General features: G+C 41.6%; 1 protein-coding gene across 1 annotated transcript; it reads left to right on the forward strand.

Moving 5' to 3' along the window:
* Nucleotides 1–2,164: 2,164 nt before the first annotated feature.
* On the forward strand, nucleotides 2,165–3,534 carry LOC147455958 (uncharacterized). The gene has a single exon (XM_086515365.1). It carries the CDS (start codon nucleotides 2,233–2,235, stop codon nucleotides 3,130–3,132), a length of 900 nt encoding a protein of 299 aa, XP_086371491.1. The 5' UTR covers nucleotides 2,165–2,232; the 3' UTR covers nucleotides 3,133–3,534.
* The last annotated feature ends 10,843 nt before the right edge of the window (nucleotides 3,535–14,377 follow it).

The following is a 14,377-nucleotide window of genomic DNA, read 5'->3' on the forward strand; positions in this document are numbered from 1 at the left end:
AAGCTTGCAAAGTGGAGCTCTCGAACAGACTAATCCCTTTGTACTGTTTTCTTGAAAATGGCCATGGTGATGGCATTGCAAGCCTTTGTACATGCCTTGTGAAGTGTAATCAAGACACTGTTGCCCCGTTTTGTTGTCATTTTCCCTTCCCCCCTTCTCTTTCTCTTGCTTTCGTGTTTCTCCTCGATGCCAGCAGTGTGGATGTGTGTGTCCCCCCGGACTGACGGTGTTTTGTATGAGAGAGTGAGATTGAGCGGCTGTGTGCATGTGTAAGGGTGGAGACAGACCGTGGAAATAGGTGCGTGTTGTGTGGTGGATTTGTGGAGTGTGTGAGGAGTGGAAACTGAGCAGGCGATGGTCTGCTAGTGAGAAGTGTGTTTCTGAAGGTGTTTTCTGAGTGGATAGGAGTGTTGTGGATGCCCTGAGCTATAGAGAGGCCCTTGTGTTTGTGTCGGGTGTGTTCCCCTATTCCCCCTCTCCAACGTTTCACAACGACACTTCAAGTCCAACAAAAGAACAGATGCAGACGTGAAAAGCAAGATTAGTAGACTTGAAAATTTAGAAAAAATATTTTTAAAAAACAATTAAAAAAAAATATACCAACTAAATTACAAAGTAAATAAATGACTCGTGCGATTAGGCTAAGGAATAAACCGTAAATTTTTTTCTTCCTTGTGAGGGCTTGGGAAAGATTGGTAGATCTTAGGATACTTGGGATGCTTTCAGTTGGAGGGCAAGCAAATTATAGTGAGGGAAATGGAGTCCCCGAGGGTCCCTATTTAGATTTCCTTCAGGGCCCCGTCGGGCTACGCTTTAGACCCATTGGGGACGCACCCCGTGAGGATGAGCGTGTATCTCAGTAGGACCCAGTGGGCTAAATCGTTCCATCGACGAACAAATCCACATGCCCTCCAGGTTCCCTTTAGGTCACCATGTCATTTTTTGTGAATGTGAAGATGTGTGAATTGAAATTTTTTTCATTAACAATCTTATCACAAAAAATACCCGTGATTACCCAAATATGAAATCCTGCTCTGGCCCTAGTCGGAGGATCACTAGGATACTAGGCCCAAAGAGCTCATTGTAGGCCCTTTCGAGAGGTTTGACTGGAACATGAGGAAGCCAATTTAAAGGAGCTAACGTGGGCCTTCTCACACCCCGTTGCTATAATGTGGGGACTCTTCACTCCAATGTTCAGGAAAAATGCGTCTTAGCTTAATATCGTGTTGTTTTCGATTTCAAAAATGCCGGTTGAATAGAGCAAGGGGAAAAGGAGAACTTCCACTCCAAAATAGAGAAAAATAGTGTAAAAACCCAAAAAATTGTCCTAATTTTCTAAAATTTCCTCTTCACAAAATCAAGAAAAGGAATTTTGAATGTTCCCGAACACTGCTTCACTCTCTACCCATCTATGCATGCCACATTATACCCGGAGTTTGGTACATGATGGGGCTACCTAGCCCTTTGCATATGATGGTTTTATTCCCTGATGCATTGTTCCACACCCATGATTAGAGTAAGAATTCCATCATGGTCATCCCTAATATACATAAGCACACGTCCCAATGCAATCTTTTTCTATATGCAGGGGGGTATATTTCAAGGACCTTTCTCCTTTATGTTGGATACCTAAAGAACACACATCTGTACACCACTTTATTTCATAGGGTGAATTTGGTCTGTAGAAAACGTTCATAAAGCTCGCTCGCTCTTTCTCTCTCTCTCTAAAAACTTCTTCAATATGCAAATGTTGCTATGAGATAAGACAACTTGGTGTACAATTGAACGCTAGTGATCTATAAGCTGTGGGACAAAATGATTTGTTTTTGAGAATAGCTAATGGTAGAGGCGTGTGCACCAGGGCAGTACACCAGGAAAACATAAAGGACGAGCAATGTGCAAGCCTCTATAAGAAGCATCAACAAACCTTGTGATCGTCATGATTTGTGCTTGCCAAACTTTATGCAACAATCCAAGCGGTGGTGGAAAATCATGAAGGCGTGCGCAATGGATCTCTCTCTCTCTCTCTCTCTCTCTCTCCGATCATGCTCTCTGACATTCCGTATCGCGTCTTGAGTTCAAAACTCGTCGATTAAGTCTATTCTACAACACTAAAACGTGCTCTCAAACAGTGAATTGTAGTCCTTGGTTGAAACCAGGAGAAGCCTTCCTCTGGCCTATATATACAAGCACACACTCACAAAGCGGTTGCTTATCTCAAGCAAGCACAGAATGGCAAGCCTCAAGAGCCAGCTGCACGTGTTTCTTCCTCTTTCATTTGTCGTCTTCCTTTTGTGCTCGCCTACAGTAGAGGCAGCCCATAGAAAACTCAACCTCAACAAGCAGCTACCCAGTACTAACAACCGTGTGCTGATGAGCTCCTCTACCTTCTATAATGCTTTTGATACCAATAATCCTAATGCTTTTGATGCCACCCACACTAACTTCAATCATTATGCTAGCAGTAAAGAGGGTGCCAATGTTAATTATGACAAAAGTGCCAATAGGCTTAATGATATCGCTAATAGCGAGCTCAATGCAAACAGCTACACTGACACTCGTGGTAATAATGCTTTCAGAACAAATAGCTACAGAAATAATGCTAATCAACCACTTGATACCTCTAATAACCCGCAAGCAAATGGCGCGCAACACAGCTACCCCACCACATTGGGATTCTCTTCACCATCATCGTCGAACACTCCGTCTCCATATTATGATCAGGCTTCTTTGCCAGATGCAGGTAATGGATATGGCAAACAAAGTTTCCCCTGGAATGACCAACAAAGCTTTCATGGCTCCCAATATGATGCAAAGAGCTTCTTTTATAGCTCTCCGTCTACGGTAGATACTTCTCTGTCTAAAGAGCAGGGCTTGTCTCAATCTTCTTTAAACTATGAGACAAGCTACAACCCTTTTCATCAGATGGATGAGCTCAAGAGCAATAACCATGCGTATGAGTTCGGGTTTAAAAGTGAGAAACCTGTGACTAATTATGATGGCTTCTTCAACAGCCCCACAATTCACAAGAATGAGGCGGAGGTCTCAACTGCAGCTACCTCCTCATTTGGGCAACAAAATTTCCCACTAGGTGATCACGACCTCACTTATGGACATGTCCAAGTGCCATGAAGAAGAAAATAAGTTCTCTCTCTCTCTCTCTCTCTCTCTCTCTCTCTCTCTCTCTCGATATAGCACAAGTCGAGTTCAAGGCCTCCTCCCCGGAGTCCCCTCTCATCACGTTGATCAAATAACTTTCCTTTTTTTCTTTTCCCTAGGTCCACTATAATTCCCCAATTCCCTAGCTATAGGCCACCTTCTCTAAACATGTAAGTGATTGTGGAATTTGTGCCCAAAATCTCCAAATTCAAGATCAACTCCATCTTACCTCCACAACTAGTAGATTTTTACGACGACAAATTATATGTGACTTTTGTCAAAAGTCCATTTTTTTTATGCCACTGCATGGCAGAATCGACTTTTAGTGATTGCAAAAATGTTTTAGTTTAGATGCAATCTGATGAGATTTGGTTCCCTAGTCTTAACTCTTTAAATGATTTGTTTGTAGGAGGGATATGTCATTGACTTTGCGAATCGCTTTTTAAAAGAGATCCACACTATACATCTGTAAAAATAGCCCTAGGGTATCTAGAAGCAAGTAGCGAACCTGTCTAGGCAAAATGTGCCTTTCAAGTACACATGTTTGTTGCTACGTGTGGGAGAGTGTGGTCATAATGGAAAAAAGGTGGGTCCCTTTGAGTAATACCGATTTCTTTCATACTCTTGCTCTTTGCAATGCTAGCCAACATGTATGTTGATGGTGGCATAGTTTTGAAAGCACAACAAACCTTCTTGTCTAGGATGTTGTAGGTATTCATTGAAATCAAGCCCCAACATTGGCCAAATGGGCTTTTCAACACGATTTAGGATACCAACAAAGTGGGCAATCTACAAAAACATTCAAAGATGATGAATATGAACTCAATGTTGTAGCCACAATAGGATCAATTGCTTTACTTTTTCTCTTGATGTGTTCACATGAGTCATTGATATTGAACGAGGTATATGCTTTAGATGGGATGCCAAAAGGCCCCATTTGGATACATTGTGACGTGAAAAAAAATTGATTCAATCAACCATATTTGCTCTTGTGGTTGTGCAATTGAGGGAAGGACGATACACTCTTTTGAATATACTTCCCAAATCATCCATATGGGCTCTCCTCGTGCGAGGAGATGATGCAACAGGCCAATGAAATGAGCCAAAAGAGGAGCACTTCACATCTGTCTTTTTCCATACCATATGCAAATATAGCTCAATCTCTCTTTGAAGTTTACATGTACTGTGTATGTGTTATTATGAGATTGGGAATTTATATTTTTCCTAGATTGGGGAGACCTAATGGTCCACCGATGGTGAGAAGGGCGTAATGATTGATACCTTTTATGCCTAGTGTTTGATACATGACAAGTAGCTTTGACATTCATTTTTATGAAAAAGAGGACTCCATGCTTATGGATAAACCCACCCAGCCTCCCCACTTCCTATCTGACCCTCACCATCAACATTGGCTAGCTGACTTGCTTGAATGGTTCCATGGTTGCCCATAACATGCCACATCTTGCTCATAGGCGACGATTCACTTGGGGGATTCACTAGTAGTACTAGGGAGACTTCATCTGTGTGCATCAAAACCATGTTTTTAACCCATATATATGAGAGCCTCCTTTGTATACTCTGCCTTCTTTTCCACATAAGACGCCTTTATTGTACACTCATGAGGGACCATATGGTAATCCTTAGTGAATACCTTGGGGATTCAATAAGGGTACATACGACCCCCTTGTTGTACATGTGGTACCATATGGTAACCCTTAGTGAATACCTCGGGGATTCACCTTGTTTGATACATGGGTTATTAATGCCTAGATTGCAACCTATAAATTTATGTGATGAATGCCATATCTAGCCTTGTATGGGATGATTCTTTACACAATGAGTGTATGCAATATGGTGTACATGAAAATTTTAGGCTAGCTAAGGACCTCTTGTTGTATGTAGTCATTTGTATCAGATGCAATAACAGAATGCCCTATTGGCTTGCTCATCCTAGACAATTCCTAGATAGAGGATGCACTCTATCACACTCATCATTATGATATGAATATGCATGATTGATTTTGGCCAATGTGTGGCCTCACGTGCATTGAATTCCTTATGGGATGCAACCAATATGAGAAGAAAACGAGAGGGTCATGCTATGGATCATGGTTCAAGAATTTATGCTTGAATTGTTGTGTTTTACGCTTGATTATTATACTAAATTCTCCTTGAGCATAGTCGAGTAAGGAGGTGGTTTTTGGCCTTGCAAGATGAGAACATAGGGAAAGACCCCTTTTGGTAGTATGTTTGAATGCTTATGCTCCATGCATCAATTTGTGGAGTCTAGGAGCCAAAAATAGTGGAATATTTCTAGTTTGACAAGAGCTCTATGCTTTGCATCTATAAAAATTGCCCTAGGGTAGGAGGATATAGAAAACTAAGAATGTTTATAACTTTTTTCTTCCTAACTTTCTAAGATGTACTCTCTTGGAATGCAAGAGTACAAGCTATGCCCAATGGGATGAAGGCTATAAACAATTTTCCTTTTGTCAACAAATGTGAGGGAAGGATTCTCTCTAAATATGGTTTTGTTAACCATAATTTGCTGGCATTTATACGCACGTATAACAAAAATTATACATATAAAACGTCATCAATATACGCTGTATTTCCAAATAATACCTGAATACCCGTATAAAACAGTTTTCGGTCGAGATATTTTTTGATCGAAAAAAGTTTCGATCGAAAAAGTATATATATATATACAATCGTCGCTGTATTCGATCGAAAAGCATTCTGGACTTTTTGGGAGTTTATAGAGCTTGGAGCTTTTGAGAGATTAGCAGATAGCGACAGCCCCTTCGGTTTACAACAGTTTTTAGATATATTATTTTAATTTTCAGTAAGCACTTTTTTTTTGTGCGAGACTTGTGTGGTGCAGTGGTTCCGACTCTCACCACAAAATTGGTTTGCAGCTCGTAGGCCACTTCGTGGTGTGTAGCCATATGGCTCACTCCAGAGGTGTGTAGAATATAGTCTCCTTTCCTGTGGTGTGTAGTAATATGAATCACTCCAGGGAAGGATTAGGGTAAATTTAGATTCTCACTTGTATGGTGTAGCAGTATATCTCTCACCATAGAGATGAGTTAGGATTAGAGGTCGACTCGTGGAGTGTAGTAGGCATGATGCTACACCTCTCACTTCAGAGTGGCCTATAAAATTTACAATCGTAAAGTAAATCATTGTTGATTATTCTACATAGAAGCACAAAGATTAACGTTCGTCATTTTAAGAGTGCAGAGATGCATACTTTATTCCCTCTACATCTTAATGTGACTTTCGTTATTTTTGTGCTTCTATTTCTGTAGTAACATCATTGTTCATCAATAGATGACTTGGTGTTACTCTGAATGTAGATATATACAACAATTGATTTACATTTGAGATTGTTGAGCTGTTTGTTGATGGTTGTGTTGTGCATTCCAGATATGGCATACTTTATTCCCTCTACATCTTAATGTGACTTTCGTTATTTTTATGCTTCTATTTCTGTAGTAACATCATTGTTCATCAACAGATGACTTGATGTTACTCTGAACGTAGATATATACAACAATTGATTTACATTTGAGATTGTTGAGCTGTTTGTTGATGGTTGTGTTGTGCATTCCACACACTTCATTAGAAATAGCTTATAAAATTTACAATTTTAGATTAAGTTTTTCTGTCATATGTGTTACATAGAAACACAAGCGTTAACCACTCGTTATATTAAGAGTGAAGAGATGCATATTTTCATGCCCTCTTCATCTTAATGTGACCTACTGGTTACTCGTGTGTTTCATATTCCAAAAGAACATCATTTTTCATCATTAAATGACTTGGTGTTGTTTTGGACGTAAACACATACGATAGGTAACTTACATCTGCAATTGTTAATTTATCTGCTGATAGTTGTGTTATGAGTTCCACACACTTTATCAGGGATTGGATTGATAAAAACTATCAATCTATTTTACAACAGCATCCAGGACTTGTGCTGAGAATATCTCCCACTAGCTAAGTTGTTCATATGTACGATTTTCCAATCCTTTAGATGTGATTTCTTTCATCATCTCACACTTCTGCACATAGCAGGGTCCTGTTCTTGTGCTGAGAGCATCTCACACTCCTCGCCTCTCTCTCTCTCTCTCTCTCTCTCTCTCTCTCTCTCTCTCTCTCTCTCTCTCTCTCTCTCTCTCTCATTTAATTTTCATGGTCGATTCGCGCAATGTGGTTTGTAATCATAAGATTTTCTCTTTAATTTGCAATAATTTAATATTGTTTAATAAATTTGTATCATCATTTAATATATATATATACAGGGTTAACACTCGTTATATAATAACTATGTTACTATGGTGTACAATCTTTTCGTAAGATCCTTAATTTATAATTTTGTCATACAGATATGGCAGACACAAAGCTAGCAAAACATCAACAAAAGTTCGTCTCCGAAGTGATTGTGAGAAACTTTCATTACATGTCAGAGGCAGAGATTAGGCGTTGTTTAAACCCTGTCACTCCGGTGTATTTTTATCAGCTTACAGAGACTCTGACAAAGTCTGTGTTTGAGCAGCTCCAGGCAAAGTTTGCACCAGATAATTTTGACATAGCCTTCTTAACATCAGGTGCTTTAGTAAACATGGTCAAACAAACCATTGGACAGATCATGAAAACCTTTCAAGAACTGAAAAATCCTGCAATTACTTCCTTGCCAAACATAGCTGAGCGCATACATCTTGTGCAACATCTTTATACGGAGTTCAAGAGCAAGGAAAAGTTAGAAAGAGCAGCAAAGGGTGCAAGAGTGAAAGCCAGCTCTTCCGAAGCTCCTGTTGAACCAGAAATCCTTCTTAGAACAGAGCTTGCAGCATCATCCGGTGCTGCATTAGACCTCTCTCAACTACCACCTATTTTACACCTTTTACCGGACACAACCATCTTCAATATCCAAGCTCCACAGCTGGGAGAGGGAAGATGGGCACATGTGAAGCGTGTGGGTGTCACACATCCTGCTTTCAAAGATCAAGTGTATGCTGCAAAAGTGTTCAAAGTACACTTACATGGGTCCACCATGGAGCAACAGGTCAAAGACGAAGCAACAATTTTGGATATTTCACATCGTGGTATTATCTACCCTCTTTCCATGGTGCACCACGTGGAGTGACCTATGTTCATTTCATGATTCTAGAATGGCGGCCATGTGGAGCAATGGATAAAAGAATGCACTGTAGACGGGTAGCCAGCCTGTCATTCGTGATTACGTACTCACTGCACGAACTGTAGAGCTATTCCAAGAGAATATTTTGCAGATCATCAATGCTCTTCTCCAAACTCTGAAGTATATACATACGCATAACTACCACTACAAGAGGTTATTCATATTAGCGACGCTCACACAGCGACACTCAAAAAAAAATTTCCCGGCGTCGCTATGAGCGTCGCAAATTTACAAAGAAATTTGCGACGCTCATAGCGATGCCGGCTGGGCTAAAAAAATAACCGAGCGCGCCCAAAAACTCAGATCTCAGATCTGAGTTTTTCGGCGCCCTCAAACAAGGAGCAGGTAATGCTCTCCCTCACTCTCTCTCTCTCTCTCTCTCTCTCTCTCTCTCTCTCTCTCTCTTTTTCTTCTCCACACACACACACACACACACACGAGGAGAGGAAGGAGAGCCAGGTATGCTTCTTCCCTCTCCTCATTCTCATGTTCCCTTCCCCTCTTTCTCTCTCCCTCTCTCTCTCTCTCTCTTTTTCTTCTCCACACACACACACACACACACACGAGGAGAGGAAGGAGAGCCAGGTATGCTCCTTCCCTCTCCTCATTCTCATGTTCCCTTCCCCTCTTTCTCTCTCCCTCTCTCTCTCTCTCACACACACACATACACACACACACATAGTGTTTTTGAGAGAGAGAGAGAGAGAGAGAGAGAGTACAAACAAAAACAAAAACGCACACACACATACATAAACAAAGAATGCACACACACATTGAGAGAGAAAAAGAGAGAGAGAGAGCATGCATAAACAAAAAACGCACGCATTGAGAGAGGAAAAGAGAGAGAGAACATGCATAAACAAAAAACACACACATTGAGAGAGGAAAAGAGAGAGAAAACATGCATACGATCCAAAAAAACGCACACACATTGAGAGAGAAAGAGAGAGAAACTAATTTAACGTCGTAGGAAACTAATTAAAATTAAAAGAACTAAAGATCTAGCCGACGAGGAGTTGAACTCAAGACCTATTATTCAAGAGGGAAATGGCATAATCAATCTATCATACTTGGCATGGGTGATAGAAAGGTTATACCATTTATCTCTTTTTATTGGCACACACATCCACACATGCGCACACACACACAAGAAGAAGAGAGTTATAACGTCGTAGGAAACTATCTTAAAAGACGTTAAAGATTAGGTTATATGTAGACTTACATTAAATTAGATTTAGGTTTATTTTTAACTAGATTTACGTTTATTTACGCTAGATTTAGATTTACGTTATATTAGATTAGATTTAGGTCTCCATAGACTGCGATGCCTGCATGAAGCGGGTGAAGAAAGCCCTCAATGGAATATAGGGTATTGCTGCCTTCACTCATGGTGGGCTCCGTCGATCCAAAAGTACAGGTGAAATGTCTTCAGAAGATAGGGAAGAAGGTGGATCTTCAGGGCGGCAAGAGTCACTACATCCCCGACACAATGACCATCTAGACAACCTCTAGTCATTCAACAGCAACTTCAAAGTTAGTAACAAGAGCAAGAACGGTCTAAAGGGCCAATTGCTGTCGTCAGATGTGGATGGAGATGAGGCAGGTCACCGCCGGAAGTTAACTCTCACATCTTTAGTGATGAGACTGCCAACTCTTGCCGAGTTATGTGAAAAATTATGTGTTAAATCAGTTTTAAGGTTCTTATAATCCCTGTTAGTTTAGTTCTTTGTTTTTAATATAACATAATTTACGTTAGATTTAGATTTATGTTAGATTAGATTAGACTTAGGTTTATTTAGGTTTACCCACACACACACACACACACACACAAGAAGAAGAGAGTTTTAACGTCGTAGGAAACTATCCCAAAAGACGTTAAAGATTAGGTTAGATGTAGACTTACGTTAAATTAGATTTATGTTTATTTTTAGTTAGATTTACGTTTATTTAGATTTACGCTTATTTACGTTAGATCGAGTCCACGCAAGAATTACTTACGGTTTAGGGTTTAGAGTTAGACGAACAGTGAAAAGATCTACTGTGAAAAGATGTTAAGATGCTGTGAAGTGCTACAGCTAGAGAAGAGGCAAAGGGGTTTTGTCCACTACATGCAGTATCGTGTAGACGTGGGTGTGTAGATTTCTTGTACCCACAAATATAGGTATTGACCAATAAAGACGAGATTATAACCCGGTGGTTCTGATCTCCGTGCACCTCTAGACCGAGGTGTGCGGGGATTGGACATGACTAGAGAATGTGAGGTAAAGAGAGAGAGAGAGAGAGAGAGAGAGAGAGAGAGAGAGAGAGAGAGAGAGAGATAAGACGAAGAATGCCAATAGAATATTAAATTTGTTGTCCAGGTTATAAGTTTTTTATCCTCATTATGAGTAGCGACGAGGATGTGGGACCGTCCAACCGAAACACCTATCTCTCAACGAGGGTCTTATGTCCCTGTCTTATGGTCTTATGAGCTTAAGATGGTTGCACAACCAATTGAAAAGCGCACAACAATGCGGTGACGAAGTGACTGAAGAAGAGTGGGAGTACTCTCGGGGTTGCGCGACCAAGGTAAGTTTGCAATGTATGACTAGCAAATGACTTTATTTATAAACGTTTGAACGACCACTCATAATCTTTGTTCGTTGTAGTATAAGTCATACACAGCAGCATGGTGTAAAGGTCGACATTTTAGGGTGGAACGAATCGACAAAAAGCGTTTTACTCAAGATTGTGGAATCATGGCAAAATTTGAACAGTCTAGTCAACGACGTTCCTCTGATGCAGATCCTGTGGTGGCGGAACTCACTTACTTCGGCACGCTGCAAGAGATTTTGAGGATCGATTACAGAGGATTTTTTGTCGACTTGTTCGACGTGCAATGGTTCAAGATAATCATGGAGGGTCGCAACGCTACTGTGCGTAGAGGAGAGTCTGGTTTTCTTGAGGTGGATTTTACTAAGAAATGGACTGACCTAAGAGACACTTTCGTACTACCCGAGCATTGTGAACAAGTAAGTATGTAAATAGTTAACATCCCCCTTTTACAAGTTATGTGCTTGAAAGCTCTCATGTAAGTTATGTGGCTCTGGCAGGTAATATTTCATCCTACAAAGTCTACATCAAACTGGTGGTACGTCATAGAGGTAGCCCCTCGTAGTGCAAGGACGTATGAAGGCTACCATGTGCCAATCACAACGACATCAATGGAGGAGATCAGAGAAGATGCTCAATCAGAAGCCGCTGCGGTGGTGCCAGACGAGCATCAAGATGCTACTACTCTATATGTGGTGCATGCAGAGGAGCTACAAAATGAAATAGAGGATATGTGTTTAAACAGAGAGCTCTATATAGATATAGGAAGTTATGCTGAGTTATACGAGGATGAGAGAGAGATCTCTTAAAGCCACAAATATTGTATTTGAACAATTTTGCTCTGTGTTGTAAAAGCTCTGGCTCTCTAAGTACCTTCCATGGTGTATAACGCTCTTTTCTACTCGCGCTCACATCTTTTGATTGAAAATTCTGAGTTTTCGACTTGCCTCTTCTATCACTCAATTCATTGCGTCATTGTATTTATATGCGTCATTACGTCATTGTATTTAATGGTCTTTGCGTCATTGTCTACTCTATTCATTCAATATTAAGTTTAAATATTCGTGTGTTTAATGCAGGTATGGATGATGAGGAGTTTCTTTCTTCTTTGTCACCGCAGCAGAGACAGTGGTACGTGGAGCGTCATCGCTCTGGCGCATCATCGCGCGTTCCTACTCCATCCGCATCTCCCTCTCTTTCGGAGCATTCGGCGCGCTCCGAAGCTTCGGCGTCGACGAGACGAGCTTCACACTCGTCTAGACACCGGCGCTCTAGTGGTGGCGGTGGCGGTTGTTGTGGGGATTCCGCCACCGATGCCTCCACACCGCCTCGTGTTCGACGAGGCTCTTTACCCTCCCCTTCTTTGCCCGCCCCCACACCAGCCACAGCATTGCCATCTACGCCAGGTTTTGCACGGCTGACTGTTCCTAGAAGCTACACACCTCTACCTACTCCGCCAGGAGCCACCCCACTCGGCACTCCTCGCTTCGGGGCCCAGACGCCGGTGGAGACACCTGACGTCCGTACCCCCATCGACACGCCGCTAGAGACCCCTGCCGGGACACCCAGGTTCACGCGTCACCGGCCAGAGGACTTGCCTTACTCCGTCGACATCAGCGGCGGCATCATCATGGATGATGATGGCAAGAAGGTGATCTCGCGCATGCGTGGTCTTTGCTCTCAGCTGTTTAGACACTACATACTAAACAAATGGAGTGAAGTACCAAGTGATTTAAAAAACAGAGTCATCAGCATACTTCATGATGAGTTTCCCGTTCCAACACGGGATCAACGCTTCAATGAAGACCTGATGAAGATTCGAATGCGCGAATACTGCAAACACAAGCGTTCCGAAGTGCAAAAAGCAATCAAGAATGGGTGGAACAGGCCAGATTGGCTGGCCAAAGAAGATTGGAAGAATGCGAAGAAAGCAGCGCGCGAGAATCCCGACAAGTGGAAGCAACAAAAGGATGCAGCCAGAGCGCGAGTAGAGGCAGGGAGCTCGCACCACTTGGGGAGCGGTGGATGGGCATCATTTGAGGCCGATTTTGTAAGTGTTTTCACATTGCTCTTTATGTTCGATAGTTTAGGGTTTATGAGTTTTTTAATTCTAACATAATGAAATCTTTGTATGTTTTGACAGTGGTCGATGACAGGACGTGATCCCACACCGTACGAGCACGAGTACGTAGGCAGGAAGGGCTTAAACGCCCTGATGGACATTCTCAGTTCTTGCGGCGGCATGGTTAGTATTAGGGTTTACTCTTTTTTATTTTTTGTATTGTTTTATAAATGTTGTTATATGTTTATACTTACTGAAAGCTGTCTTATTGTCTTTTTTTGCAGAATCCGAGAGATACGCCGCTTGGACGCGATGAGACGTCTGACTAGACGACGTCAGTTTAGCCGTAGCTAGATAGCATTAGTTTAGGGTTTCTCATAGCTTATGTATCATGAGACGGATTTTATACGTCTTTTTGAACCATGTATATTATTACATTTGTCACCGCAGTTCCTTTTGCCAATCAATTCTTTATGCCTATGATGTTGTACAATTGTCATTATTACATTTGCCAATCAATTCATTTTGCCTATGATGTGTACAATTGTCAATTTTGCAAACAATGCGTCTTGTGGGTGACTATTTTGGGTCTATTATCTACCCTTGCACTTTTTTTAAAAAGTGAATCAAGTACAATATGGTTGATGGGTGGCAGGGCATTGAGACAATATGGTTGATGGGTGGCAGGGCATTCAATGCCTTGCCACCAAAAAAAAATTCTCTCGGGCGTCGCTATAAGCGTCGCTATTTATGGCTCTGTAGCGTCGCTATAGTCTTCTGTGTAAACTTAGCTATAATCGTCGCTATGAGCGTCTCTATGAGCGTCGCTATATAGCGACGCCTATAGCGACGCATATAGCGACGCTCTCGTAGCGACGCTCGTAGCGACGGTTTTAGCGTCGCCGGGGGTTATAAAAACCCAGTGTATTTCCGTCGCTAACAGCGTCACAAGAGCACACAACCTCTTGTAGTGTACCTCCACAATGTTCTACACTCTCGCAATATGATGCTGCATTTTGGCGAAAAAGGTGTTTACGTCGGCATTGTGGATTGGGGTTCATGCACCAAAACAAATACGACAGCCGATTTTCCTTCTCTACGCGATATGCAGATAGAAACTAGAAAACAATATGAGAGAGATTATACATGGGCAGCCCCTGAATGTATATCTAGTAATCCTCCCTCCTGGACTAATGTTTATTCAAAGCTATGGATATTTATTCCATGTTTTATACATGTAAACGCATTTTAAGTGCTTACCAGAGCCCCAAGAACACAGCAAGAGACATTTTTTCAGTAATGTACTTGCTCATCTTGAAAGCGGCAAGCACGTTCACCCCAAAACCCGGCCTAATGCT

This window comes from Adiantum capillus-veneris, chromosome 6, assembly GCF_014529385.1.
Source record: "Adiantum capillus-veneris isolate H3 chromosome 6, ASM1452938v2, whole genome shotgun sequence".
Lineage (NCBI taxonomy): Eukaryota > Viridiplantae > Streptophyta > Polypodiopsida > Polypodiales > Pteridaceae > Adiantum > Adiantum capillus-veneris.